General features: G+C 40.4%; 2 protein-coding genes across 2 annotated transcripts in view; one reads left to right on the top strand and one right to left on the bottom strand.

Moving 5' to 3' along the window:
• LOC133454941 (macrophage mannose receptor 1) overlaps positions 1-13,259 on the top strand; it is a 35,211-nt gene extending 21,952 nt beyond the window's left edge. The window contains exons 33-49 of the mRNA XM_061733685.1: positions 99-304; positions 381-558; positions 2,219-2,443; positions 2,541-2,710; positions 2,802-2,872; positions 5,799-5,899; positions 6,008-6,127; positions 6,796-6,933; positions 7,904-8,055; positions 8,127-8,226; positions 8,711-8,946; positions 10,154-10,337; positions 10,978-11,226; positions 11,344-11,526; positions 11,819-11,875; positions 12,844-12,992; positions 13,071-13,259. Coding sequence (XP_061589669.1) covers positions 99-304; positions 381-558; positions 2,219-2,443; positions 2,541-2,710; positions 2,802-2,872; positions 5,799-5,899; positions 6,008-6,127; positions 6,796-6,933; positions 7,904-8,055; positions 8,127-8,226; positions 8,711-8,946; positions 10,154-10,337; positions 10,978-11,226; positions 11,344-11,526; positions 11,819-11,875; positions 12,844-12,992; positions 13,071-13,115 — 2,564 coding nt within the window. The 3' untranslated portion in view covers positions 13,116-13,259. The remainder of the gene's footprint in view (positions 1-98; positions 305-380; positions 559-2,218; positions 2,444-2,540; positions 2,711-2,801; positions 2,873-5,798; positions 5,900-6,007; positions 6,128-6,795; positions 6,934-7,903; positions 8,056-8,126; positions 8,227-8,710; positions 8,947-10,153; positions 10,338-10,977; positions 11,227-11,343; positions 11,527-11,818; positions 11,876-12,843; positions 12,993-13,070) is intronic.
• Positions 13,260-15,865: 2,606 nt separating this feature from the next.
• Positions 15,866-23,172, bottom strand: LOC133454869 (F-box only protein 39-like). Its single transcript, XM_061733587.1, has 5 exons — positions 22,760-23,172; positions 19,226-19,397; positions 17,368-17,676; positions 16,222-16,443; positions 15,866-16,108 (listed from the first exon to the last, which is right to left on the bottom strand). Exons 1-5 carry the CDS (start codon positions 23,170-23,172, stop codon positions 15,866-15,868), a joined length of 1,359 nt encoding a protein of 452 aa, XP_061589571.1.
• Between the last annotated feature and the right edge of the window lie 2,260 nt (positions 23,173-25,432).

The following is a 25,432-nucleotide window of genomic DNA, read 5'->3' as shown; positions in this document are numbered from 1 at the left end:
GTGTAAAAAAGTGATTGCCCCCCTCTGTTAAAACATAAATTAACACTTTTTCACACAACTGCATCAGAAAAAACAACTTTCTTCCCCGTGTTTTTAAGATAATGGGGAGGGCACCTGCGTTGCTATGACAACGGGTCGGATAGGCGGCTTCTGGGACGACCAGCGGTGTCTGGACGAACACGCTTTCGTCTGTGAAAAAGTCAGACCTGACATCACCCCGCCCACCAAGGCCCCGACGCCTCCTCCATCGCCGGACTGCGCCAGCGGCTGGTCGGCGCCGCGCCACTTCAGGAACTGTTACAGGGTGAGTGAAATAAAACAACCAAGTCCAACAAGTCTCGGGCCGGGATCTCTCTGTCAGCCGTTGGTCGTCTTCGCAGCTCTTCCACAAGGTGGACTGGTCCCTGAAGAAGAGCTGGGGGGCAGCGAATGAGGACTGCATCTCCAGGGGAGCCAACCTGGTCAGCATCCACAGCCAGGAAGAGGAGGAGTTCCTGTCTCTGTACAGCAAAGCTAGCAGCAAGTGGATCGGCCTGAAGCACAACCCCACAGAAGGAGGTGGGTGCAACAAAGCTCAGATGAGGCAGTAGAAATGGAAAGCTGTCATGACCTAGGGCTGGGCGATATATTGAGATTTTGATATATATCGATATATTTTCAAACGCGATATGGTACGAGACAATATCGTTTATATCGATTTAAAAAAAACAAAACATTTTTTTTATGATTTTGATATAGCTTATTTTGTGACAAATTGACTTGAATGTTTTATTTGAGATTTGCACAAATGTTTTGTTATTTGCACAACTGTCAACCTCAGTGGAAAAGTCTGCCTGTTACCGTCTACATTGTATTAATTGCACAGTGTATTTTAATGTAATTGTTATGCAGGAAAGGGATATTTGTTTTATTTTATTCAAGAAGCATTTTTATTCTATATATGCAGGCAGTTTATTTTTATTTCATTTGTTTTATACAATTTGATATTGTGCAGACCTCTGTTAAAGGTATTGTGACATAATTTTTAACATGCTTTTAACACTATTAAAAGTCTTGGCCAAAATCCCTCAAATGTGTCTAAAAAGGTGTAACAAGAAAAACTTCACTCCAGTACTCCATGCCTGGCTTTTTATGACGGTGTTTTTTTGCGCAGTGAAAAACGCGTCCTTTTCCCCCTTTCCTGTCAATCATTGCCCCGCTCCTCCTCCCAACCTCCTCCAACCCAACTGCTACACACTTCTGCCGTCTCCACACACACGCGCGCGCACACCGAACCACAAACACCCATACAGACAGCCCAGACAGGGCGACTACAGCCCGGGGATGAAGTCCGAGACCAGAGGACTGGAAGGCAGCACCGTAGCTCCCCGCAAGCAATACGCTAACAGCGGCGTCGGAGAGTTAAGCCGGGAGCGACAGGCAAAGCATGCACGGAAAAGCAGCACGGCGAAGCAGTCCACCGCAAACAATCACAAAAATAAAGGCATGCGAAGCAGCAGTGTCCCTTTTATCTTAAGTCCAGTCAGTGGCCGCGGGTCTTTTTAGCAGTTGTCCTCCGGTGATGAGAACAGAGGAGGCTCTAAACAGCTCCGTGTTAAGCCTGATTCATGGTTCCGCGTTAAATCGACGCAGAGCCTACGCCGTAGGGTTCAGCGTACGGTGCGCGTCGCCGCGTAACCCTACGCCGTAGGCTCTGCGTCGGTGTAACGCGGAACCATAAATCAGCCTTTACGGTGCGCTGGAGAGGAGACAGGGAGCTGGGTGGAGGGGGCGGTGATTTAGCGGACCTATACGTATAGGTCCGCCACCCAACCAGATGCGCCGTTTTTGCATAATTGTGAGGAAAATCCCAGAAAGCACACAATACACTGAATGTTAAAAGTTCGTTTTTTTTGGGTGTAATTGATGTCAAGACACCCAACAAAACACAAAAAATCAAGAAAAATGTGTTTTTCATGTCACAATCCCTTTAATAAAGGTACCTGTGTGACATTTGGCACGAGGCTTTGTATTAAAACTGACTGTTTTTTTAAGGGTTTGACTCAGAAAAAAATTAAGCTAACAGAGATGCTATGCTATAATGTTTCGGGGGAAACCCCAATTATGGCACAGAAAAAATATCGATATATATTGAGTATCGCCATTCAGCTAGAAAATATCGAGATATGACTTTTGGTCCGTATCGCCCAGCCCTATCATGACCCCTCCTGTATCCTAGGATACTCATGGAGCGATGGCACGCCCTTGTCGCACACCAACTGGGGCTACGGGGAGCCGAACAACCACGAGGGCCGTGAGGAGTGCGTGGAGATGGTGAGCAGCAACAATGGCACCCACTCTTGGTGGAACGACCTCAACTGTGATGCTCATCAGGACTGGATATGCATGATCTCCAAAGGGAAAACTCCCATCCTTCCTCCAGTGCCCCCGCCTCCCGTCCCCGGTAAACCGTCCCCTCCACTGATTATCTGATTGAAAGATGACTGATGTAAAAACCAGCCGTGTTTGCTCTCTTCTCTGTCCCTCGTCTCCACCTTCAGCGCCTGAATGCGGCTCCAACCCAGGCTGGAGGAAGAACAACAACATCTGTTACTATTACAACGACACCGACATAGTCGACTTCCGCACGGCTACGGCGCGCTGCTTCGCAGAGAAGGCCAGGCTCGTGTCCATCCTCACCAGAGATGAGCAGGCTTATGTTAACACAATGGTATGCCTTTTTTGCTTTCACTTCTTCTGTAGAATATTTTGTTCTCAATTCATTTTTTGTTCTCAATTCATTTGTTTTACTGCTTTACTAGGTGGGAACAGGGGACGTGGCTGCAGCCTGGATTGGGATGAGGATGTTTGGCGTCGCTAACGGGCAGTACATGTACGGCAGTCAATAAAATATAAATTGTCCTCCCAGAAAATAAGTGGCAATAATAATAATTTTTTTTTAAAAGTGAGTTTTTTGGATTTTTTTTTTTAACAAAGGTCTTTTTATTTAAGATTTTCAGTTCATAACATACAGAAAAGAAAAAAAACTACCGTATTTTCTGGACTATAAGCTGCACCTGTATATAAGCCGCATCAGCTCTATTAAAAAAAAAAAAACAATAAAAAAAGATATATAAGCCGCACCCGTATATAAGCCGCATCCGCTCTATTTAGAAAAAAAGATATGCAAGCCGCAGATATTTATGTTGTTAGATTAGATATATACTACATCTACAGAAGGATTTTGAGCTGTAAATGATGTACATGTTTGTACCTAAATAGATCCTTTCCTAATAGTGTCTTTTAACACAACAGCAGCAACTTTGCTGATTAAAACTGGACAGAACCAAGAGAAAATAACCGGTATTTATTCATCTATTTATCTGTTTGAAATCTGCTTCTACTTCTATCTGCTAAAGAAGAAGTAGCGTATTCTTCTTTGCATTTATTTTGTCTTAGTTTTTATTCTAATTCCGGTTAGCACTCCCCCTAGCGGTGGAAGAAAAATCCACAGAATAGCCGCACCTTTGTATAAGCCGCATGGTTCAAAACCTATGAAAAAAGTAGCGGTTTATAGTCCAGAAAATACGGTAATCCCTAGTCACCACCCTCCACCCACCAGACATGTAGCACGAAAACAAAGACCGTTGTTTTGCACATTTGTTGATAGGGCGAACCACGCACATAGATATAACAGGGACAAAAAGAACATATGTACAAACTCAAATAAGAGCTTCTGTATTATAGGGTAACATTATCGGCTTCCATTCGATCCACAAATGTCAGAAAAGGCTGCCAGGTTACATACAATTTCAAAACAAACCCTTGTAAAGGGTATCGTATTTTTTCCAGCTTCAGATATTGCATAGTCTCTTTAATCCAGTGGGAGAACGAAGGAAGACGAGGGTCTTTCCATCTGAACAGAATCAGTCGTCTGGCCTGTAGCGTACTAAAGGCCACCACATTGGATTTATAATTACCTAAATTTGCATCCTCCGGTGTGTGACCCAATAGAGCAATAAGAGGGGATGGGTCTATTGTCTTCTATAATATTGTAAAAGAGTGTTGAAAATGGACTGCCAGAAGTGCTGTAATGTTGGTCCAAAACCTGTGGGCTTGCTTACATCGATCACAGGAAGGGTCAAACCCTGGTCCCATCTTAGACAGCCTGACCTTTGACCAGAGGAGTCGGTGTACCATCCGTTGACAAATAGATGATGTGTGGATCCTCCTGATAACTTTCTGCCACACTGAATCTAAAAACTTAAATAGATAGAGAAGCCCATACAGCTTATCTATAACCTGCTTTAAGTGTTTCCCCAGCTTGAAAATAGAGTCTAACAAAGATACTGAGGGGCAGAAGGGAAAGCAACTGGAATGTGAGGCTACACAATTTCACATGGGTAGATATCTAAAGAAATGGGGTCTAGGAATATTAAATAAATCTACTAGTTGTTCAAAAGACGCAAACTTATTATCTACATAAAGATCCTGTAATGAATGTATCCCATTTCTGAGCGACACACCAAAGGCTCCATCAGATATTGTGGGGGAAACATGTGATTTTTTTGTTATCGGAGTAAAAAGGGAAGCTGTTGAAAGAAAATGATCTGAACTGAGTCCAGATTTTCACTGAACAACAAGTTAGAGGTGTAATAAGAGATAGATTTTACTAGTCGGAGTTCAGTGCACAATAAAGCAGACAAGGAAGAGAGTCCACAGGGAATATGCTTGAAGGTTAACCAGTTAGAGGTATTTGAGTTGTCAACATCTGGCATCCAGAACAACAGTGCTCTAATGTTGGCTGCCCAATAGTAAACAAACAAAGATTTTTTTTAAGATTTGGTGGCCTTTATTCAAGTTGTAGACAAGAAGGGAGAGCGAAAGAATGGGGATGACATGCAGCAAAGGGCTGAATGCTGGGACTCGGACCTGCAACCGCTGCAGGAGGATTGTAGCTTCAGTACATGGGCTGCTTGCTTAAACCACTGTGTATACATACACCCAGTACTGGAGTTGAGGGGGGATGAGGGGGGATGGCATCCCCCCTGAAATAAAAACGGTCAAAATCATCCCCCCTGTAAAACTGCCATCCCCCCTTTCCATCCCTTATGTCATTTCATCAATGAATGTGGTTTTACTGCTATTTCAACATTTAGAGTCATCACCAGAAAAAATAACACCAGAAAAATAACTTATTTGACAATTTTCACCTGTTTCAAGTCAATTTTCACTTGAAATAAGTAGAAAAATCTGCCAGTGGGACAGAATTTATCTTCTCATTACAAGCAAAAAAATCTTATTCCACTGGCAGATTTTTCTACTTATTTTAACTGAAAATCTACTTGAAACAGGTGAAAATTGTTGTTTTTCCAGTGATGAGTCTTGTTTTAAGTGTAATGAGATTTTTTTTACTGAAATGAGACATTTTAACTCGAAATAAGACAAATATTCTTGTTAAGATTTTGAGTTTTTGCAGTGATCCATGTTACTTATCCTGTGAAGGACAGAGTCATATTGATAAGTTCAGAAAACTGTTTTTATTGTTGTGTTTTGATGTATTTGATGTAAGCCCAGTGGATATTTAAAGCTTACAGAAGGCTGCATTTAACTGCTGCTATGTCATTCCTGCAGTATTTCTGCAGGTGTTTTGGTCACTGCTATTATTTGTAATATATTATATTATTTGTAATCAGCACAAATTATCTGTCCCCATATGATAAAATCCACCATCCCTCCTGATTTTTTTTTACAACTCGAGTACTGATACACCCATATGTGTGGATTTAAAGTGAGATGATTTGTCTTTTTCTACTCAGATGGGAGGACTTGTCCCCAGTGACATACACTCACTGGGCTCCAGGTGAGCCCAACAACGCCAACGGGGAGGAACAGTGTGTTCAGATGAACAGACACCAAGGTGTGCATTTACACTTTATTTTTCTCTTTTAAATTTGGTTTTATCATTATCTGAAAATAAATTTAAAAAAAAAAGCTGACTATCTGTGCTTGTGTGTACGATGTACAGGAGGATGGAACGACGCAAACTGTGGACGCGCCGGAGCAGGTTACGTTTGTAAGAAGTTCCCTGGTGACGTCCACACCCCTCCGCCACCCACACAACCCTGGGAAGGCAACTGTCCTGCTGGTAACACATTTGAAATATTTCAAGTCTATTTTATCTCATTACATTGCTACCCTGAATCAAATCTGTTTACTTTCATGTCTAAATGTCTAAAACACTTTGTATATAGTATGCACGTTCTCCCCGTTCTCCCCGTTCTCCCCGTTCTCCCGTGCCGGCTTCACTGTTGGCTGCAGTACCCCCGACGGCCGTCGTGGCGAAGGGTGGGGCTAGAGAGTCTCATTTCTTAAAAGGAGCCTCATGCTCCTTTAACTATGTATTTAACTTTAAAATTTTAATCTGTTTGCACTACTATCTTTATCTTATTTTATTTGTATTTATTTTTTGACAAGAGAGAAACGTACTTTCGATATCTTGTATTTTATGAAAAATTGACAATAAAGATGACTTTGACTTTTGACTTTAAATATTAATCTACAGCTGAAACTTACTCCCATTAGTTAACTGTTTCACTTGAGAAGGAACCAGCTGTTTCAGTAGTTACTTTATCAAACCTGGAGAAGAAAATACTCTTAATCAACCGTTCCCTTTGGAAATCTCTGCACATCATCATTTAAAGATCATTTGATTACAGCCAAAAGCTGCTTCAGATAGTTGACCCAGAGATGGCAGAGGTGAGGAAGTGCTGAGTGGCTGCTGGTTTTTCTTCTACCTTTCCTTCCTTTTTGCAGGTTGGCTGCGTTTTAAGGACAAGTGCTTCATGTTCAAAGGTAGAAAAAATGACATCAAGGCCAACTGGTCTTCTGCTCGGAGCTGGTGCAAGGAACAAGAAGGGGAACTGGCGGTTATTGATAACCAGTATGAAAACGGTAAGCTGCTTGTGAAACTGTTATCCAAAGCTGTGAAAAGATAAGATAACATAAGATAAGATAGTCCTTTATTGATCTCCAGAGGGGTGTTACAGCAGCTCAAAGTCAGATACGTGTTCAGGACAACATGAACTCAGACTAAATAAACGATGAAGATTAATTATAAGTATGAAAAAGAAAAAAAAAATACAGTAAAAATAAACTGAAAATGTGTACTGTGAAAGGTGTACTGTAAACGGAATAAATGTACTATAAACATAGTAAGTACAATATAATAAAGAGTGTGTTATAGTAATATACAAGGGTCGGCAACCCAAAATGTTGAAAGAGCCATATTGGACCAAAAACACAAAAAACAAATATTTCTGGAGCCGCAAAAAATGAAAAGTCTTGTATAAGCCTTAGAATGAAGACAAACACATGCTGCATGTATCTATATTAGTTATAACTGGGTCTTCAGCTGCAAATGCAGCAAAAAAATGTCTTTCCACGTGACTCTTTTTTTTACGCAAATCTATGAAAGAGTATCAGGGCTAGGCAGGAGAAAAATAAAAATAATATTTTAGAGGAGGAAGTTTTTTTTTTTCATTCTGCAATCCGAGAAAAAAGTCGAAATGTTGAGAAAAAATTTGAAATGTCGAGATTAATTTTGAAGTACAATCTCGAGAAAAAAGTCCAAATGTCGAGGAAATAGGCGAAATGTTGAGTTTAAAAGGGAAAGGAAAAAGGAAGAAAATAAGAGAAAAAAAGGAAAAAAAGGAAAGAAAGAAGAAAAAAAGAAAAAAGGAAAAAAATGGCTCAAACATTTTTGAAAAAGCTCCAGGAGCCACTTGGGCAGCGCTAAAGAGCAGCATGCAGCTCTAGAGCCGCGGGTTGCTGATCCCTGGTAATATAGTATAAAGGAATAGTGTGCATTGCAGTCTTATTATGAGAATAATGAGACCGGTGGGGTGATCCTGTGGTTCTCCAGACTTTGTGTCTAGTTACCTGAAAGACCTGGAGCACGGTGCCTGGATCGGCCTGTCAGATCTCCTGCTGGAGGATCAGTACGCGTGGAGCGACGGAGTACCAGTGCTGTACACCAACTGGAATCAAAATGAGCCCAACAACGCTGGCGGAGTGGTGAGGACGAGTTTTCACCACTGCAGCTTTCATCAGTGGGCCGGTTTAACTTCTGCTATTGTGTTCAACAGGAACACTGCGTGGCAATGACACACAACCCCCTGATAGTGGGCAAGTGGAACGACGACGCCTGTCACAAGGAGCATAGCTTTGTCTGCTACAGGAAGAAATGTCAGTAAATACTGAGACGATGCTCTACTCTTGACTTTAAACAAAGCTTATGCAGACATTGTGTTTCTGTGAAAGGAATCAGTTTATGGAACAATCTGAATAAAGAAAACAAAGAATCCAAATCAAACATTACATTCAAAAGAACAATTAAAGCCTGTATGTTATGTAAATATAATGAAATATGTTAGTTAAGTTTGATTGACATACCCATAGACGGCGGTAATTTTACTTTATTTTAGTTTTTTATTCACTTAGTTGTTTTTTTTAATTTTTAATTTATGTTATTTGTGAATTTATTTCTTGGGAAAAGGGGCAGATCAGATAAGATTCTTCTTCTTTCTGCTCCCTTTTCATTCACAATTTAAGAACATTTGTATTTGTATTGAATTGTTTTATTTTTTTGAATGAAATAAAGAATAAATGAAATGAATGAAAAAAAATAAAATTAAAAATTAACATTGTTTTCTATCTGCCTCCACGACAGCAAGCAGCATCCAACCTCCTCCCCCGCCCGAGAATCCCTGCCCATCCGGCTACATCTCCTGGTACCAGAATTGTTACAAGCTGGTGGAGCAGCCGGCCACCTGGGACGTAGCCCAGGGAGCCTGCAAGGCGGAGGGCGGCAACCTGGCCAGCATCGACATGAGCTACGACCAAGCGTTCATTGCAGGGGTGGTCCTGCAAGGGAAAGCCGATGCCTGGATTGGACTTAGACGCAAGGTGCATATCTCATTATGCACCTTTTTTTATCTTTTTATCTTGTGCTGTGTGAGTGAGATGGAGATGTCAATTTCCCAGAGGGAACCTCCCAATGGGATTAATAAAGTAATCTGAATCGGGAAAAAAAACAACGGGAATCGATGCAGTTTAGTGTCAGAACCGTTTCAAGTTTGCAACAAAATGGATTTACAGTAGCGACATCAGAAGAAATATTTGAAGCCTTAGACAAAACTCAAATACTTTGCTAAATGGTACTGTGGATAGGGTCCGTACAGATGAACAAAGGAAACTTTAATTTTGTGTAATGTACTTTATTTATATAACACTTTACAACAGCCTTTCGGTTTACCAAAGTGCTTTACAGCAAGTAATAGATAAAAGGAGGATAAATAAGAACGATCAAAACAATAAAATACAACAAAATCTAATAGAATGAAAGTTTCATCACACTACTGGGTGTTAAAAGCCAACTTAAATAGGTGTTTTTTTTAGCCCATATTTAAAAATTGGTCATCCCAGTGTTTATATTTTGTCCTCGGGACTTCCAGCAAAAGTTGATCAGTTGACCTCAGAACTCTAACGGGGTTACGGACAGTTAAAAACTCGGATTAATATAAGGGTGCGAGGGCATTAAGTGCTTTAAAAACCAACATCAAAAGTTTAAAATCAACTCAATAAAGAACGAGATGCCAATGAAGGGTGTGTTGTGCACATGTCCGTTAGTGTTGGTTAAAAGACGGCCGGCAGCATTTTGCACAAGTTGAAAGCGACTAAGAGAAGACTGGGAGACTCCTACATAAACACCAACCTACACCAACCGTGAGTTAATTAGGACACGAACAGCTTCTCATTGTCATGTCGACTTTTTAAGTTTGACCAGGAGACGCAACTAGAAAAAACTAGTCCTTACCAAATTGTTAAATTTGTTTGTCAAAGTTCAGATGACTGTCAAAGCTGTCACAGTCTCCCCAAACACAATACATGCAGCTTTGTTGTCATTTAATTGTCATTTGTGAGTGTGTGTAAAGTCTTGAGACATGAATTTCAATTTGAATCATTTTAATTGAATGTTGTTGAATATATTGCATTCAAAAGTTGGTTGGCAGAAGGTGAATTACCATGTAGAGTCAAGCTAGAACTGATTTAAGTCTGGAATATTTCTTTCAATAAGCAACAATCAAATGGGTGATATTGCATTGTAATGCAGGAAGACGGGTCATACATGTGGAGTGACGGCTGGCCGGTATTCTTCACTCACTGGGGACCCGGAGAGCCCAGTAACATCAAGGACGAGGGCTGCGTGAGCATGCACGCTTCAATCTTCTTCCACGGGACGTGGAATGACACCAAGTGTGACCAAGCTAAACCCTACATCTGCAAGATCACCTCAGGTATCATTTAGATCAGGGGTCGTCAACCCGCGGCTCTAGAGCCTATATCTACTATATCTTTAGCGCCGCCCTAGTGGCTCCCTGGAGATTTTTCAAAAATGTTTGACCTTTTTTTTCCTTCTTTTTTTCTTCTTTTTTGCATTTTTTCTTTTTTTCCTCTTTTTTCTTCCTTTTTTATTTTCCTTTTTAATCTCAACATTTTGACTTTTTTCTCGACATTTTGACTTTTTTCTCGAAATTGTACCTCAACATTAATCTCGACATTTCGACTATTTCTCGAAATTTTGACTTTTTTCTCAACATTGACTTTTTTCTCAACAATTCCACTTTTTTCTCGACATTACGACTTTTTTCTCGACATTTTGACTTTTATCTCAACATTTTGACTATTTCCTCAACATTTCGACTTTTTTCTCGAAATTTTGACTTTCGCCATTTGCCTTCATTCTAAGGCTTATACAAGACTTTTCATTTTTTGCGGCTCCAGACATATTTGTTTTTTGTGTTTTTGGTCCAATATGGCTCTTTCAACATTTTGGGTTGCCAACCCCTGATTTAGATACATCTGGTAGATAATTCGACGTATAATTTTCAAAATATAACCAACCCCATTTATAACATAACCTGCTTCCTTTCTCAGAACATCCACCGCCGACTCCCAGCCCTGGCGATGGGAAGTGTCTGCCGTTCTGGGTCCCCTACGGCCATCACTGTTACTACGTATATGACAGGAAGGAGGGCTACTCTTGGCCCGAAGCCCGACACTACTGCCAGTCCGTGAGGACGGAGCTGGCCTCGATCCACAGCAGAGCAGAGCAGGAATTCCTCAGGAACCTCAACTACACCAAATATCACCACGTCTGGATCGGTCTCACCAGGGATAACAACCGTGAGTATGGACAGAAATCGTTTGCATGAAAGAGCGTGACACCTGAAAACTACTGAGAAGGAGACTTAAAACAAACAAACACCTACATGACGAAAGCCTGTATGTTTGGCTTTTCAGTTGGCTGGGGCTGGACGGATAAAACATCACTGGGATTCCTTAACTGGGCTCCCGGTGAGCCGAACACGAACTTTCACCCCGGGGACATTGCTGGGGAGAACTGTGTGGAAATGTATGCTGACGGACGCTGGAACGACAACAACTGTCTGCAAAAGAGAGGCTTCGCCTGCCGTCACCGCCAATGTAGGGTTTTCTTGATTTGTATTTGTTAAAGTTGATTGATTTCCTTACTGGAGCGTGTTGAGCGGCAGATCAGCCCGTGTATACATACACACACATATATATATATATATATATATATATATATATATATACATACATATATACACATATACATATATATATATATATATATATATATATATACACATATATACATATACATACATACAGTACATGTGAATTTCACGCTCCCTGGATTTGGGAAGACTGCGTCTCCGAGTTGGATCACTACATATGTGAACTTGTCTTTCAGACTACACCACCGATGACAACAAAAATCCGGTTTTCCCCACGGATGACCCAGGCGCTGGTAAGCAATGAAATAATTGATTTAATTTATATAAGAATGAGTTGCCTTTGGGTCTGTTGGCGTCGAAGGATTTTAGACCCTGCTGCTGTACGTTGGAGTACGATCATATCATGATTCAGAACATTTTCATGTCTCCTATCAACTTCACTGATCTTTTGCTGCCTTGAATATGACATGAAATTTGCAATGAAACTCTGCATTAGGGATGAATAATATTGATAGTTTCCAATACTGCTATGATGTCAATACTTACAATACTGCATTTTTATAGAAAAACAAAAAGGCTGCACAAGAACGGGGGTTCTGCGGACCAGGACTGAATACTACTGCTCTAGCGCACTTTTTAAGACACGTCTGATGCCAGCAGTTTAGCTTAAGAACTTAAAGTAGTGCAGATGGGACCATTTGCCTTGGATGCCATAGTTTACTTTCCAATAGCAAAGAAATTCCCATCATCTTGAGCTGCACTTTAATTTAATGCTAGTTAGAAAACTTTTGCAGGCTAAATGCATTTAAATAAAACCACAAACATGACATTATTTTACATTTTTTCCGGTGTATGGAGAACAGCTTCTGATAACTGCCTGGGATAATTAAGCTTGTTTAGTTATATTTCTTACTTTGCTGCTGACGTTAGCTCATCACCCAACACTACCTATCAGAAAATAAAAAAAGATCTTTATACCCCTGCTGTGTCTCTCCAAAGATTTTATTTATTTATTTCAGATCCCCATTAGTTGCTGCCTCAGCAGCAACTATTCTTCCTGGGGTCCAACAATACAAATATACATTTCTATAAAACCTTTACAGTACAATATAAAATGTTAGTTAAACAGAATAAAACTTTCTTTGCTTCCTTTCTTAGTCTCCTCTTGAAGCCAACTCTGCCACTAATTGAAATAAGATTTTGTTGAAGTCTATTCCAGTAAGTAACTGCCCTGTACATTACTGTTCTTTTGGGGTTATAGCCGATGGAGGGGTTATAGCCGGGGCCATTATCGGAGTGATCATCTTCTGTGTCTTGATTGCTGGCCTGGTTTACTACGTCTTCAGCGTGCGGGGATATAAAATGAGCAGCATCAGTTTACCAAGAAGAACCACCACTACGGTTGATGAGGTAAGTTATTAGGAAGTCTGTTACAGTTGGTGATGAAAGCTGGTTTAGTTTGACACCAATGTCGTCCTTCTGTTGCAGCCTGCATTCAGCAACCCCAACTTCCCTGGAGAATCAGACACCTAAACCATCATCTTCAGCACAGAACACCGATGCTGATACTTTTAACAAATCATCTAGATTTCAAGTCTCCAAAATGTTTCATAGGAATGAACAATATTGTGTATACTGTAATATATTTGGAAATAAACAAAATTTCATTTAAGTACAGCAGCTGTAATGTTTATGACTAATGTTGTAATATGTCTCGAATAATTTTAGAAGAAATGCAACCTGCCACATGTCAGCTTGCGTAATTGCTGTGTTAAGATGAATAACAGTAAAACGTGAATGTGAAGTCAAACTGGGAGATGCAGGCTGGAAAGGAAGGGGTTAAAAGTGGGGGCCTCGACACGGCAGCAGCTACACCTCCCTAATAAGAGTCAACCAACAGACCTGGGAAAAAGGTTTTAATTAGGAACTCAAAGACACATCTCACTCAGTGACGGCATGACACAGCAGCAGCCACATTGCTGCTGCTGACAAACTGGTGCAGCAAGACCTGGAAAAGCATCCGGTTTTCCACTAAGTTTAAAGCTTGACAACAACAAATACCTTGCCTGCCTGTGTAACATTTGAACCTGAACAGAGTTACATAAAGGAGAAAAAACAAGGAAAAACTGTGTGGTCATTGTTGAAAGTGAAGTCCAGTTTAAAACCTCCAGTGCATGGAGGACAATAAAAGAGCTTGACAGTGAATTTCCTTTCAAAATGTATTCATATTAGCACACTGAAACACATTTCACACTTCCTCTCGACATGAAAAAGAAGGTATCTTGGAAAAATATTAGTAAATATTTTTCCAGTGAATAATTATTTCACATATCTCTCTCAACATAGGTAAAAGGAATCTTGGAAAAACATTAGTAAACATATTTTAAAATCAATTATTTCACATATCTCTCTCAACATGGGGAAAGGGCATCTTGGAAAAACATTTGTAAACATCTTTTCAGTCAATAATTATTTCACACAACTCTCAAAACATGGGGAAAAAGGCATCTTTCAAAAACATTTGTAAACATTTTTTCAATCAATTATTTCACGCATCTCTCACAACATGGGGAAAAGGCACCTTTCAAAAGCATTGGTAAACATTTTTCTAGTCAATAATAGTTTTTTGTAAATAAATTCTTAGATGAAACACAAATAACTGAGGATGAAAGCCAAAGGCTAGAGTGAGGACAAGATCCCAGAAATTCAGGAAACATATCAAGCTGCACACGATGAATGTCAAATTCCAAATTTTTACAGTTTTGCTTCATGTGCAGCGCAGACATCCATGGACTTGTACCAAAATTGACTCACCCAGCGAGTACGGGGCTCGATACAAGCATGGATGACAAGAAAAAAAAAAAGTCTGTTCTGGTCCAAAAGAACCAAAAGATCCAGACCACCAGCATCTTTGAAACACCTTGCATGAAAACATTATGTTCACTAAGGTGTTATAGCAGCAGAAAGCTTGAGAAAATCAACGAGGCTTCAGTCACACCTGACAGCACTTGCACCACAATAAATGGCACTTTTGGTCAAATCTGATGTCCTTCCTTCAATGTTCCTCAGCAAAATAAAGCCCTGATTTGAAATCATTTCATGACGTCACCTCCATGGTTTCAAAGTGCAAGGTAGAAAGTGAAAATGCATTTTTCAATGTTGTCTCTTAGCTAAAAAAACACAACAATAATAATAATAATTAATAATAATAATAATTAAAGCTGCAAGCAGCGATGAACGGGCCATTGCGCATGCAACTTTCACCAATAAAGTTCAAGGACTTTAGAAAATTAAGTCCGATGACACCACCCATGACTCTTAATGTCAAACCATTCAAAAGTTATTGCAGAAAATAGGAACTATCAAATATCGACCAATCAGAAGAAGGAGCAGGGCTAATTTGCACCAATTGTGGTCAAGGACTCAAAACCGAGTCCGATGACACCACCCATGACTCTCTATGTGAAACCATTCAAAAGTTATGGCAGAAAGTAGGAACTATCAAATATGGATCAATCAGAGGAAGGGGGGGTGCGCTTTTTGGCGTCTAGTGTCGCCACGGTAACGCTTTTGACTGAGAAAAGTAATGCGCATCGTCGCAGGATGGAGACGCACATTTTGATGTATAACACACCTGGGTGCACGTTACGGTTCGGGCCGCATTAACGGCCGAAGAAATGGCATAAATTGCGCCAAAATTACACGATTAATTCAAAATGGCCGACTTCCTGTTTGGTTTCGGCCATGGCGCCAAGAGACTTTTCTTTTAGTTACGACATGTTACAGGTGTGTACCGATTTTCGTGCATGTACGTCAAACCGTAAAACACAAACATGCCCATCAGCACGGCTCTTCCCTCGTTGTTTAGTTTTGGAATACCGGTAAATAAAACAAATTATTTTCATACTATTTCATTTTATTCCTTTTTTTTATGTTTTTTGTTGAATTTTATTGTATTTTCTTCGAAAAGACAAATAGTCTTGACCTGGAACTTCCTCTTCAGGATCTTCTTGGCTTCCACAAATCCCTTTTCCTTGCCAAAACACACAAATAGGGCTTAATAAAGTATTTACAGTACTTTTACCCCCACATCCAAAGTAACTGAAGATGTGAGATATCATCATTTGGGTCAAATAAAGCGGTGGACCCGAGCAAAAAAATTTATTCCCGGAGGTAAATGTGGGAGGTGGGTGGACAGTATTTCTTTCAGCTGGCCTTTCAGTTCTTTCCAGTTGTCGCTCAGTGAGTAGATTCTAATCTGCAATTGAGAATGACCGAGAGCATCACCACATTTGCTGGCTAGATCTCTGCGTGGGAGCAGATACAAACCGTCTCTGTGTTGTTCCCACCTCGATCTTGTTGAGAAGAATCCTCTTAGTCGTCCTCATTTCCAGCAGCGTCCCAACAGTGTTTATTTCCAGGACAGCAAAGACCCTCAGATCCACCAGATTCTCACACACACACACTAGATTTAGCAGCTCATCATCCAAGGATTCGCTGAAGTTGCACAGATCCAAAGTCAGATGCTGAAACACACGTGAAAGTGTGTATGTTTTAAAACACATAGAGGCAACAGCTTCATATAGCATGTTTCTGGTTCAGCGCCGTGCTGCGTCTGCCAGCTGCTCAGCTCCCTGACCTGCAGACTGTGTCTGTGCTGAGGCAGGATGTCACGCAGCAGAGGCTTGGCACTCCAGGGTTCGTCGGGGGAGTAGAAAGCTGTCATCTCAAATTTGTGCAGAGTAATCTCAGGCACCAGGATAAAGGCCTGCCACTCTTCGTTGATGACTTGTTCCATGCAGAAGTTGACTCTGAGGTCCGGGCAGCTCAACGCCAACGCTGCCCACGAGCTTCTGTCCACCTGTTTACCAGGAACGAGGAAGCAAAGTCAGTCTCATCCCTTTCTATAGATATAGATAGATAGACAAGTGGTCCAAAAATGCAACATTAAGACACTAAATTGTCAGTTTTAATCAAAATAAGGGCCGGCCCAAGCCTCCATGGGGCCCTAAGCAAAATTAGATTTTGGGGCCCTCTATTACTGCCAATAATATGGATTATTAATAGTTAGATTGTAAGACCAAGACCAAGAAGCAGACAACAGATTAACAAACTTGCAGAAAAATCTTTCAATTTATATTTATCAAAGTCAGCAACTGCCCGTTCTGGCCACACAGAGAAGCAATAGATAGATATAAATAGATAAATAAATAGAGGTCAAAAAGCTGCACAGTTGCAGCAGTGTTGTTTCCATCATCCTATTGTCAGCCTGGCATGATTTTACCCATCTATGGTTTTTAATCTGAAATGGGAGCAAATTCAGCTACAAGAGCGGCCTGGGGTTGATTTACACTTAATATTTAAAGTGATATAGTACTAAGTGTGATACTGAGTGTCATCTACAGTGTAGGCCTACTAAAAGAAACAAAATAATCAAATAGATCATTTATAAACCATTTACTCTAAACACATTAACTACTTTATTTTTGGTTTTAAATAAACTGCAACAGCAATGTGCAACAACGATTAAGTGTAACAACAAAGTACTACAAAAACTAGAACTATAATTAAAATCACTCAACTTGGATAAACAGTACCTCGTCAATATGTGTATTTATGTAAATATATATATATATAAATATATATATATATATTTTTTTTTTTACTCTTGGGGGGCCCCCTAGTGGTCACGGGGCCCTAAGCAGCTGCTTAGTTTGCTAATGCCTTGGGCCTCTGATCAAAATGTTAATAAAAGTAACGTTTGATCACTTTGCACCCTGCTTACCTCCCGATGCAGCTCATTGTAAGTGCATAACACTGAAAATGCTCGCAGGACGTTCCCATCTCTGCCGGAGCCCTGGTGTTGTCCTCGGCGGCTCTGCCGGAGAACCATCAGCACTTCCTGTGTCAGACAGGAGTAACTAAGGCCCAGGTCGGTGAGGCCCTGCAGCTCCTGCAGGAAGGGCGGGATGCTGGCGTTTGGGTTCAAGGCCAGCAACGGGGAGAAGAATCCCACCAGGTCCAAGGAAAGGATACCGCCGTGAGGAGAGAGGCCATTCTGATGATGCACCAGGGTGGACAGCAGCTCCTGAGCCTGGACGACAAACGTTCAGGAACATATGATGAGAGTTAAGAGTTCATGCCTTCTGGCTGTATTGTTGCCTATTTTGTCACAAATATATCTTCCAACCGACATCTGGAAACAGAGGCCATTAAGCCTCGTCCTTTCACATCCATTGATAGTTTATGAGTCAACGGTTTTTGACTTACAAACTTATAACAAGATAGCAGTAACTGGACAGAAATGCCCAAGAAAACAAGACTTTTTGTACACAGAAAAAGTAAAATTGATCTTGTTTTGTCTAGATAAACCCAAAATGACTTCAGTTCACAACGTTTTGGCCGCTAACAAAAGCCCTTACAATTCACCATCCAATAATAACCTCAGAGTCCTGTTTTGGACTCCATTATATTTATTTGCTTCAAATATGAGAAGTCTTGCCATGTATTTTGTTTTATATCATCATCCATTATCTGCAATCAAGATTCCTCCTTGAAGTCCAGATCTTACACAAAATGTGGAGGGACATATTTCCCCAATAATTTGTGATACTCTGATGATTAAAGCTGGAAACACTGAAACTTCCAGCTCATTGAAGCCCTGTTCACTGTTTTGGTTTGGTCTTGTGTCTGATCAGCGTCTCGCCCCGTCCAGATGTGAGCTCAGGCACAGAGTTTGTCTGACAGCAAGCGTAACAAACAAATTCATAGATAAAGATTTATTCACACACAATGTCATAAAAACACTAGTTTTATCTCAGCTGGACTATTGATCCTCTGACCATATCACACAAAAAGAAATTACAAATGGCTTAAAACAAAGCAGCACACCGTTCACTTCAATGTTCATATAGGACTCATGTCAATACAATGCATCATTATTTGTCCTGGTTAAAGGTCAAATACAGATGTACTGCCTCATTGCTTAATTTTATTAGAAATATTTAAGTGACGAAATTGCCAGGCGTATTGTATAAATGTTTATTTCTCAGTTCTGATGAACATGAGCATAACTCAAGGCAGATTTACACTAACTAAGGTAAAAATAAACATACAGAGCCATGGTTAAATGCAACTCTCTCCCTGGGCACGTTATTCAAGAAAATAGCAAAAAAAGATTCAAAGGTTTACTGAAAAACCATCTCTCAGCGGATATTTTGCTGATGCAACCATCTAAATTAAATATATAAATGCCATGGTCTGACCATTGTTGAATTATGTGAACCTTTATATTCCAAGTATACTGTCAATTAGAACTACATTAGGTCCTACGTTGTGTTGTGTTGTATTGTATTGTGCTGTATCCTACTTAGTTCTAAGTGTTGTGTTGTGGTTGTAGTGACTGTTGTTTGTGGAAGGTTGTGATTATGTTTGATGTGTTCATTGTAATGGAACATCTTAATGTGACTACGTGTATGTTTTGCATTGTATAAAATACAGTTATTGAGGTGGACTCCAGGAAGAATAGCTGTTGCTCTGGTCACAGCTAATGGAGATCTGAATAAATGAAATGAAATTCATGCACCATAAAGCACCTCTGAGTGTCTCCTGATGCATGATGTTGGGTTTGATGTTGCCTTTACCTGCTCCATGTTGTTGTGCATCCCGCCCAGGCAAATCCTGGTGAGTTTTGAGGGCCCACTGAGGAATAACTGGATGAGGCTGTTGATCACAGCGTCTCTGCACTCTGACCCCCACGAGGCACGGTCGAGCTCCAGCCTCAACAGGGAGAAGGACTGCAGAGGGGCTTTCACTCTGCGGGCACAAAATTGTTAGGATTTTATGAAATTGTTAAACATATGGGGTTTTCTATAAGATTCTACACTGGTGGTTGCTCTCAACGCAAGACGACATCCTGGTTTGTATGACTAGATTGTTTAGCTGAGTTCTTCTTTAGGTGAAGAGAAACAGATGTTTTAAAACTGATAGGTTCCATTCACTTTTTCTCAACGTTTTAGTGATCTTAGATATTTGCTGAGTTAACATCTCAAGTAAGAAACAATAAGCAGAATATATGGCTGAAAGAGTGACATGTTTAGGTTTCTTTCCGCACAGATGTCTCTACAGATCTGGTTCAACATCTGCACCTATAACGTACAGAACACCTCCCTTTCTGGTATAAATACGACTGGATCGATGACCACTAGGTGCATTTCTCTCTTACCTCTGGTTTGAGAGAGGTGTACCTCCGGCTGCAAAATATTGTGCATGATATAATAAAAGCTTGTATTAAAAGAACAGGTTTTTTTCCCCCAAGCTGTTGCTCTGATGACCTCTCATCACTCATAGAGTCTCAGAGTAATCAACCACTGTGCAATAATAATAATAATAATAATTAAAGCTGAACGGGCCCTCGCACCCTTGTGCACGTTCAGGCGTGCTGCAGTGGAAGCGCTTGTATGACTTGCATGTAGATGTCTTCAAGGCTGGAGATTTAGCGGATGACACCAGCCACGACTCTCTATATCAAACCATTCAAAAGTTATGGCAGAAAGTAGGAACTATCAGATATCGACCAATCAGATGAAGGGGCAGGGCTAATTTGCAGCAATTATGTTCAAGGACTAAAAACCGAGTCCAATGACACTTCCCACAAGTCTTTATGTCAAACCATTCAAAAGTTATTGCATAAAATCAGAACTATCACATATCGACCAATCAGAAGAAGGGGCAAGGCTAATTTGCACAAATTAAGGTGAAGGAGTCGAAACCGAGTCTGATGACACCACCCACGACTCTGTATGTCATACCATTTAAAAGTTATGGCAGAAAATAGGATCTATCAAATATCGACCAATCAGAAGAAGGGACGGGGCTAATTCATGCCAATGAAGGTCAAGTACTCAAAACCGAGTTCGATGACACCACCCACATGTCTTTATCACAACCCGTTCAAAAGTTATGTCAGAAAGTAGGAACTATCAGATATCGACCAATCAGATGAAGGGGGGGGGGCTAATTTGCACCAATTATTTTCAAGTACTCAAAACCGAGTTTGATGACACCACCCACATGTCTTTATCACAACCCATTCAAAAGTTATGGCAGAAAGTAGGAACTATCAAATATGGACCAATCAGATGAAGGGGGGGCGCGCCTTTTGGCGTTTAGCGTCGCTACGGTAACGCTTTTGACTGAGAAAAGTAATGCGCATCGTCGCAGGATGGAGACGCACATTTTGATGTATAACACACTGGGTGCACGTTACGGTGCGGGCCGCATTAACTGCTGAAGGAATGGCATAAATTGTGGCAAAATTACATGATTAATTCAAAATGGCCGACTTCCTGTTCGGTTTCGGCCATGGCGCTAAGAGACTTTTCTTTAAGTTGCGACATGATACAGGTGTGTACCGATTTTCGTGCATGTACGTCAAACCGTAAAACACAAACACGCCCATCAGCACGGCTCCTCCCTCGTTGTTTAGTTTTGGAATAAATAAAACAAATTGTTTTCATACTATTTCATTTTATTCCTTTTTTTATGTTTTTTGTTGTCTTTTGTTGTATTTTCTTTGAAAAGACAAATAGTCTTGACCTGGAACTTCCTCTTCAGGATCTTCTTGGCTTCCACAAATCCCCTTTCCTTGCCAAAACACGCAAATAGGGCTTAATAAAGTATTTACAGTACTTTTACCCCCCATCCAAAGTAACTGAAGATGTGAGATATCATCATTTGGGTCAAATAAAGCGGTGGACCCGGGCAAAAAATTCTATTCCCGGAGGTAAATGTGGGAGGTGAGTGGACAGTATTTCATTCAGCTGGTCTTTCAGTTCTTTCCGGTTGTCGCTTGAGGCACAAAGTTTTCTAGGGGACGCTGTTGAACGATCTTGCCACGCCCATTAATGCACACCATGAAATATCAAATTTTTCGCCAGGCCTGGCTTGCGTGCAAAATTTGTTGACTTTTGGAGCATGTTTAGGGGGGCAAAAAGGCCCTCCTTTCGTCAGAAGGAAAATAAAGAAAGAAAGAATAAGAATAAAACGAATAAATAAAGGCAAATGACGGAATGAATATCAAATAAAGTGATATAATTGTTTTTTTTTCTCCTTATCATATAATGTCAAAGATTAATGCATTTCATGTCATGGGTAGTGTATTTTGAAGGATCAAATACTCAACATCCCATATTATCAATTTTAAATCAATATTTCAGGGGTAGCATAACTTGATAGTCCAGTAACATCCTATAATGCTCCCGTCACTTAATGAGTTCAGGTAAGATACTAATCAACTCACTGCCACTGTAAGATTAATGTCAGCATACTTATAGCTCAATTTATCAATTTTGTAATCACTATTTTTGGATTGATAATAAGTATAAAATAACAAGAAAGAAACGTAAGGGCACACACTGAAGGGATATCCCTTCAGTGTGTGCCCTTACGTTTCTTTCTTATTATTTTATACTTATTATCAAAAAAAAAAAGTATGTATTTTATATACTGCTATTGTAAGTTTCATAGACTAATATATAAGAATTATTGTAGAAAAAATATAAATAAAATATAGTTTACGATCACATTATATCCCATAACATACAAAAAACTTATATGTAATGCTACATACTCATATAGGTTTTTTATACTGGTTTTAGTCATTTTAATTAGATGACATATAACAAACTTATATAAAACATTAAAAAAAGCATAATTCCCTTGCAAATTGTGTACACTTTACATACAGAAAACATGCATATAATGTTATGTTTCCATATAAGAAAAGCAAAACTGACATATCATTAAAAACTACAAAGATTATATGAAACATGTATGGAAAACATAATTTGCTGTTCAATTTCCTTATAGACCACATACATTATTTTTACTTGATTCATACTTAATTCTTTTTATTACCTTGTATGAAAAGAATGCAAAAGAGGCCACTTTCAAGAGTATATCATATGGGACTTATAAGTCTTATAAGACACACAATAAAGCCTAAAGATTTACTACTGTAGGAGATGTAAACTTCTTATACGTTTTTTATATATCTTTTCCATATGGGATGCAAGAAATTATGGGCGTGGCAATCAAACTGTGAAAATCGACTATGCGCAGAACCATAAAGTGGCAGTTCTCGACGGGTGGCATGGATTGACAGGACACCTGTTTACCTGATGAGCTCGGCCAGCAGCCCGCACAGGGTTTTCTGCAGCCGCTGTGCCGTGGCCCGGATGCGGGGCGGGTCCAAGTAGACCTCCAGCCGCTCCAGGTACCGCCCCAGGCTGCGCACGTAGCCCACCCCCACGCTGCATTCGGGCGGCCTGTACAGGGAGAGGCGGCCGCTGAAGTGGAACCGGCGGCTGGTCCAGAGGCAGGGCGAGCGCAACACCTGGTGCCAGTGACGGCACACCAGAGCCGCCCTGTAGCAGTCCCGGTCCGGGAGGAACCGGAACACCTGCAGCAGGCACAGGTCTGGCAGCAGGTGCCACCACCTCCTGGGCCGGGCGGCCCTGGGGGGGCGGTCTCTGTCGGGGGAGTCCCTGGCTGGGGGGAGCTGCGAGCGGCTTTCCTCTCGGCGCGGCATGGCTCCTGACAGAAAGTTGATCCAGTAGGGAGGAAAAACAACAAAACCTCAGAAAAAAAATCAACACTGTTCTAGTAAATGTTTGGTTCAAGTGTTACCTGAAACTAGAAAATCGTGAAACTCAATGTATAATGTAATGTAATGTAATGATGCAGAGAGGCAGGAGAAGATTCCAGCGTGAAGTCACAAGAACTCAGTCCACTTTCAGATCATCACAAAAACACTTCTGAATCCAGCAACAGGTGGATTTGGAAAGTTTTTATTTAAACACTTGAAAAACAACAACATTGATAGAATGGAACGGTGCGTCCGAAATGCAATACTAAACAGTATACTCAAAAAGTATACTTAAGTTTGGCACACTTTTGAGTAAATATCAGTAGTATGCATTAATTACTACGTACTACCAGAGACGTTCAATAAACTGCATAGAGAATCTTTGGTACTACTCAGAGCCACACAGCACTTCCTGTCACAGCAGCAGTAGCAGCACTCCGCTCCGCTCTTTCCCGTTTATCCTGGCCGAAAACAAGATGACATTATATAATATGATTATATACAAATATTATAATATTATATAATTATAGGCTACTTAATATCATACATATGAATTAAAAGTATAATAATATAATATATAATATATATAATAATAAGTATCTGCGCAGCTCAGCAATCAAACACCGCTGCATTGCATTGTGAGAAGTTTCTGCTTAGCTAGTGTCCATCAATCCATACTAATAAATTTCTCTGGAATGAGTATGGATAGTTGTTTCGGACGCACTAAAAAATCTCACATACTGTTTTTGCTACTCATTAGGGTGGAAGTATGGGATTTCGGACGCAGCCACTGTCTATAAAGGATTTGTACTTTTGAATCAGGGGAGTCAGAATCTCAACAAGAATTACAGATTAGGCCTTTTCTTTGCATATAAATCAATTAAATCAACCAATAAGATCAATAAGCAATTACACACACACACACACACACACACACACACACACACACACACACACACACACACACTTTTGGAATGTGTTGCAGGACTGAAAGGCAAAAAGAATTAAGATTGTAAGGCAGATAATTAAACACATGAAATGCATTAATCTTTGACATTATATGATAAGGAGAAAAAAAAACAATTATATCGCTTTATTTGATATTCATTCAGTCATTTGCCTTTATTTATTAGGGCCGAGTACCTTCAGTGCAAAGGCCCTATTGTATCTGTAGGAATTTTCTTTCTTTCTTTCTTTCTTTCTTTCTTTCTTTCTTTCTTTCTTTCTTTCTTTCTTTCTTTCTTTCTTTCTTTCTTTCTTTCTTTCTTTCTTTCTTTCTTTCTTTCTTTCTTTCTACGAAATTAGGGCCTTTTTGCCCCCCTAAACGTGCCCAAAAAGTCACTGAATTTTGCAAGCAAGAACGGCATGGCGAAAAATGTGATATTTAATGGTATGCATTAATGGGCGTGGCGAAATGGCTCAACAGCGCCCCCCGGAAAACTTTGTGCCTCAAGCTCCACAATACGGTTTGACGTACATGCACGAAAATCTGTACACACCTGTATCATGTCGCAACTGAAAGAAAAGTCTCATGGCGCCATGGTCGAAACAAAACAGGAAGTCGGCCATTTTGAATTAATCGTGTAATTTTGGCGCAATTTATGCCATTCCTTCGGCAGTTAATACGGCCCGAACCGTAACGTGCCCCCAAGTGGGGGAGGGGGGCTCGCAGGCGGTGGGTCCCCTCCCTCCTCAGTCTCCCCTCTGTGGGGTTGCTGGTGGCCTGGGTTCCGGGCTCTTCTGTGTCGGCCTCTGGTCTCGCGGGTGGCGGGGTTGCTCCCCCACTATAGATACACTTCAGGTGGAGCTTTGTTTGGTTTATTACACACACACACACACACACACACACACACACACACACACACACACACACACACACACACACACACACACACACACACACACACACACACAAACAAAAGAATTAAGATTGTAAGGCAGATAATTAAACACCTGTGATTCCTGTTGTCTCCAATGAAATAAATGTAAATTTTTCATGCAGTTCCAACATTCTTGGATATTAAGTGTAAGTCGTTAAAATTCAATTATACTATCAGTTTTTCTTTCTTTTCTTTTTTCAAGACTGCTTTGTTGAATAAAGGATGTTTTAAAAAGTACACAAGATTAATAGAATAGAATATAATAGAATAGTAGACTTTATTGATCTCCCAGAGGAGAAATTCACTCGTGCAGCAGCCAAAAC

This window comes from Cololabis saira, chromosome 11 (assembly GCF_033807715.1).
Source record: "Cololabis saira isolate AMF1-May2022 chromosome 11, fColSai1.1, whole genome shotgun sequence".
Classification (NCBI taxonomy): Eukaryota; Metazoa; Chordata; class Actinopteri; order Beloniformes; family Belonidae; genus Cololabis; species Cololabis saira.
Note: the sequence above shows the minus strand (reverse complement) of the source record. Positions and strands in the feature narration are given on the sequence as shown.

Bases quoted from the DNA above. Each gene is read 5' to 3' on its own strand.
- LOC133454869 (XM_061733587.1), bottom strand. From the start codon at position 23,172: ATGCCGCGCCGAGAGGAAAGCCGCTCGCAGCTCCCCCCAGCCAGGGAC. The intron at 19,398-22,759 runs GTAAACAGGTGT...TTGTGCCCGCAG, and splicing joins CTGCTGGCCGAGCTCATCAG to AGTGAAAGCCCCTCTGCAGT. The intron at 16,109-16,221 runs GTCAGGGAGCTG...CGTGTGTTTCAG, and splicing joins AGCACAGACACAGTCTGCAG to CATCTGACTTTGGATCTGTG.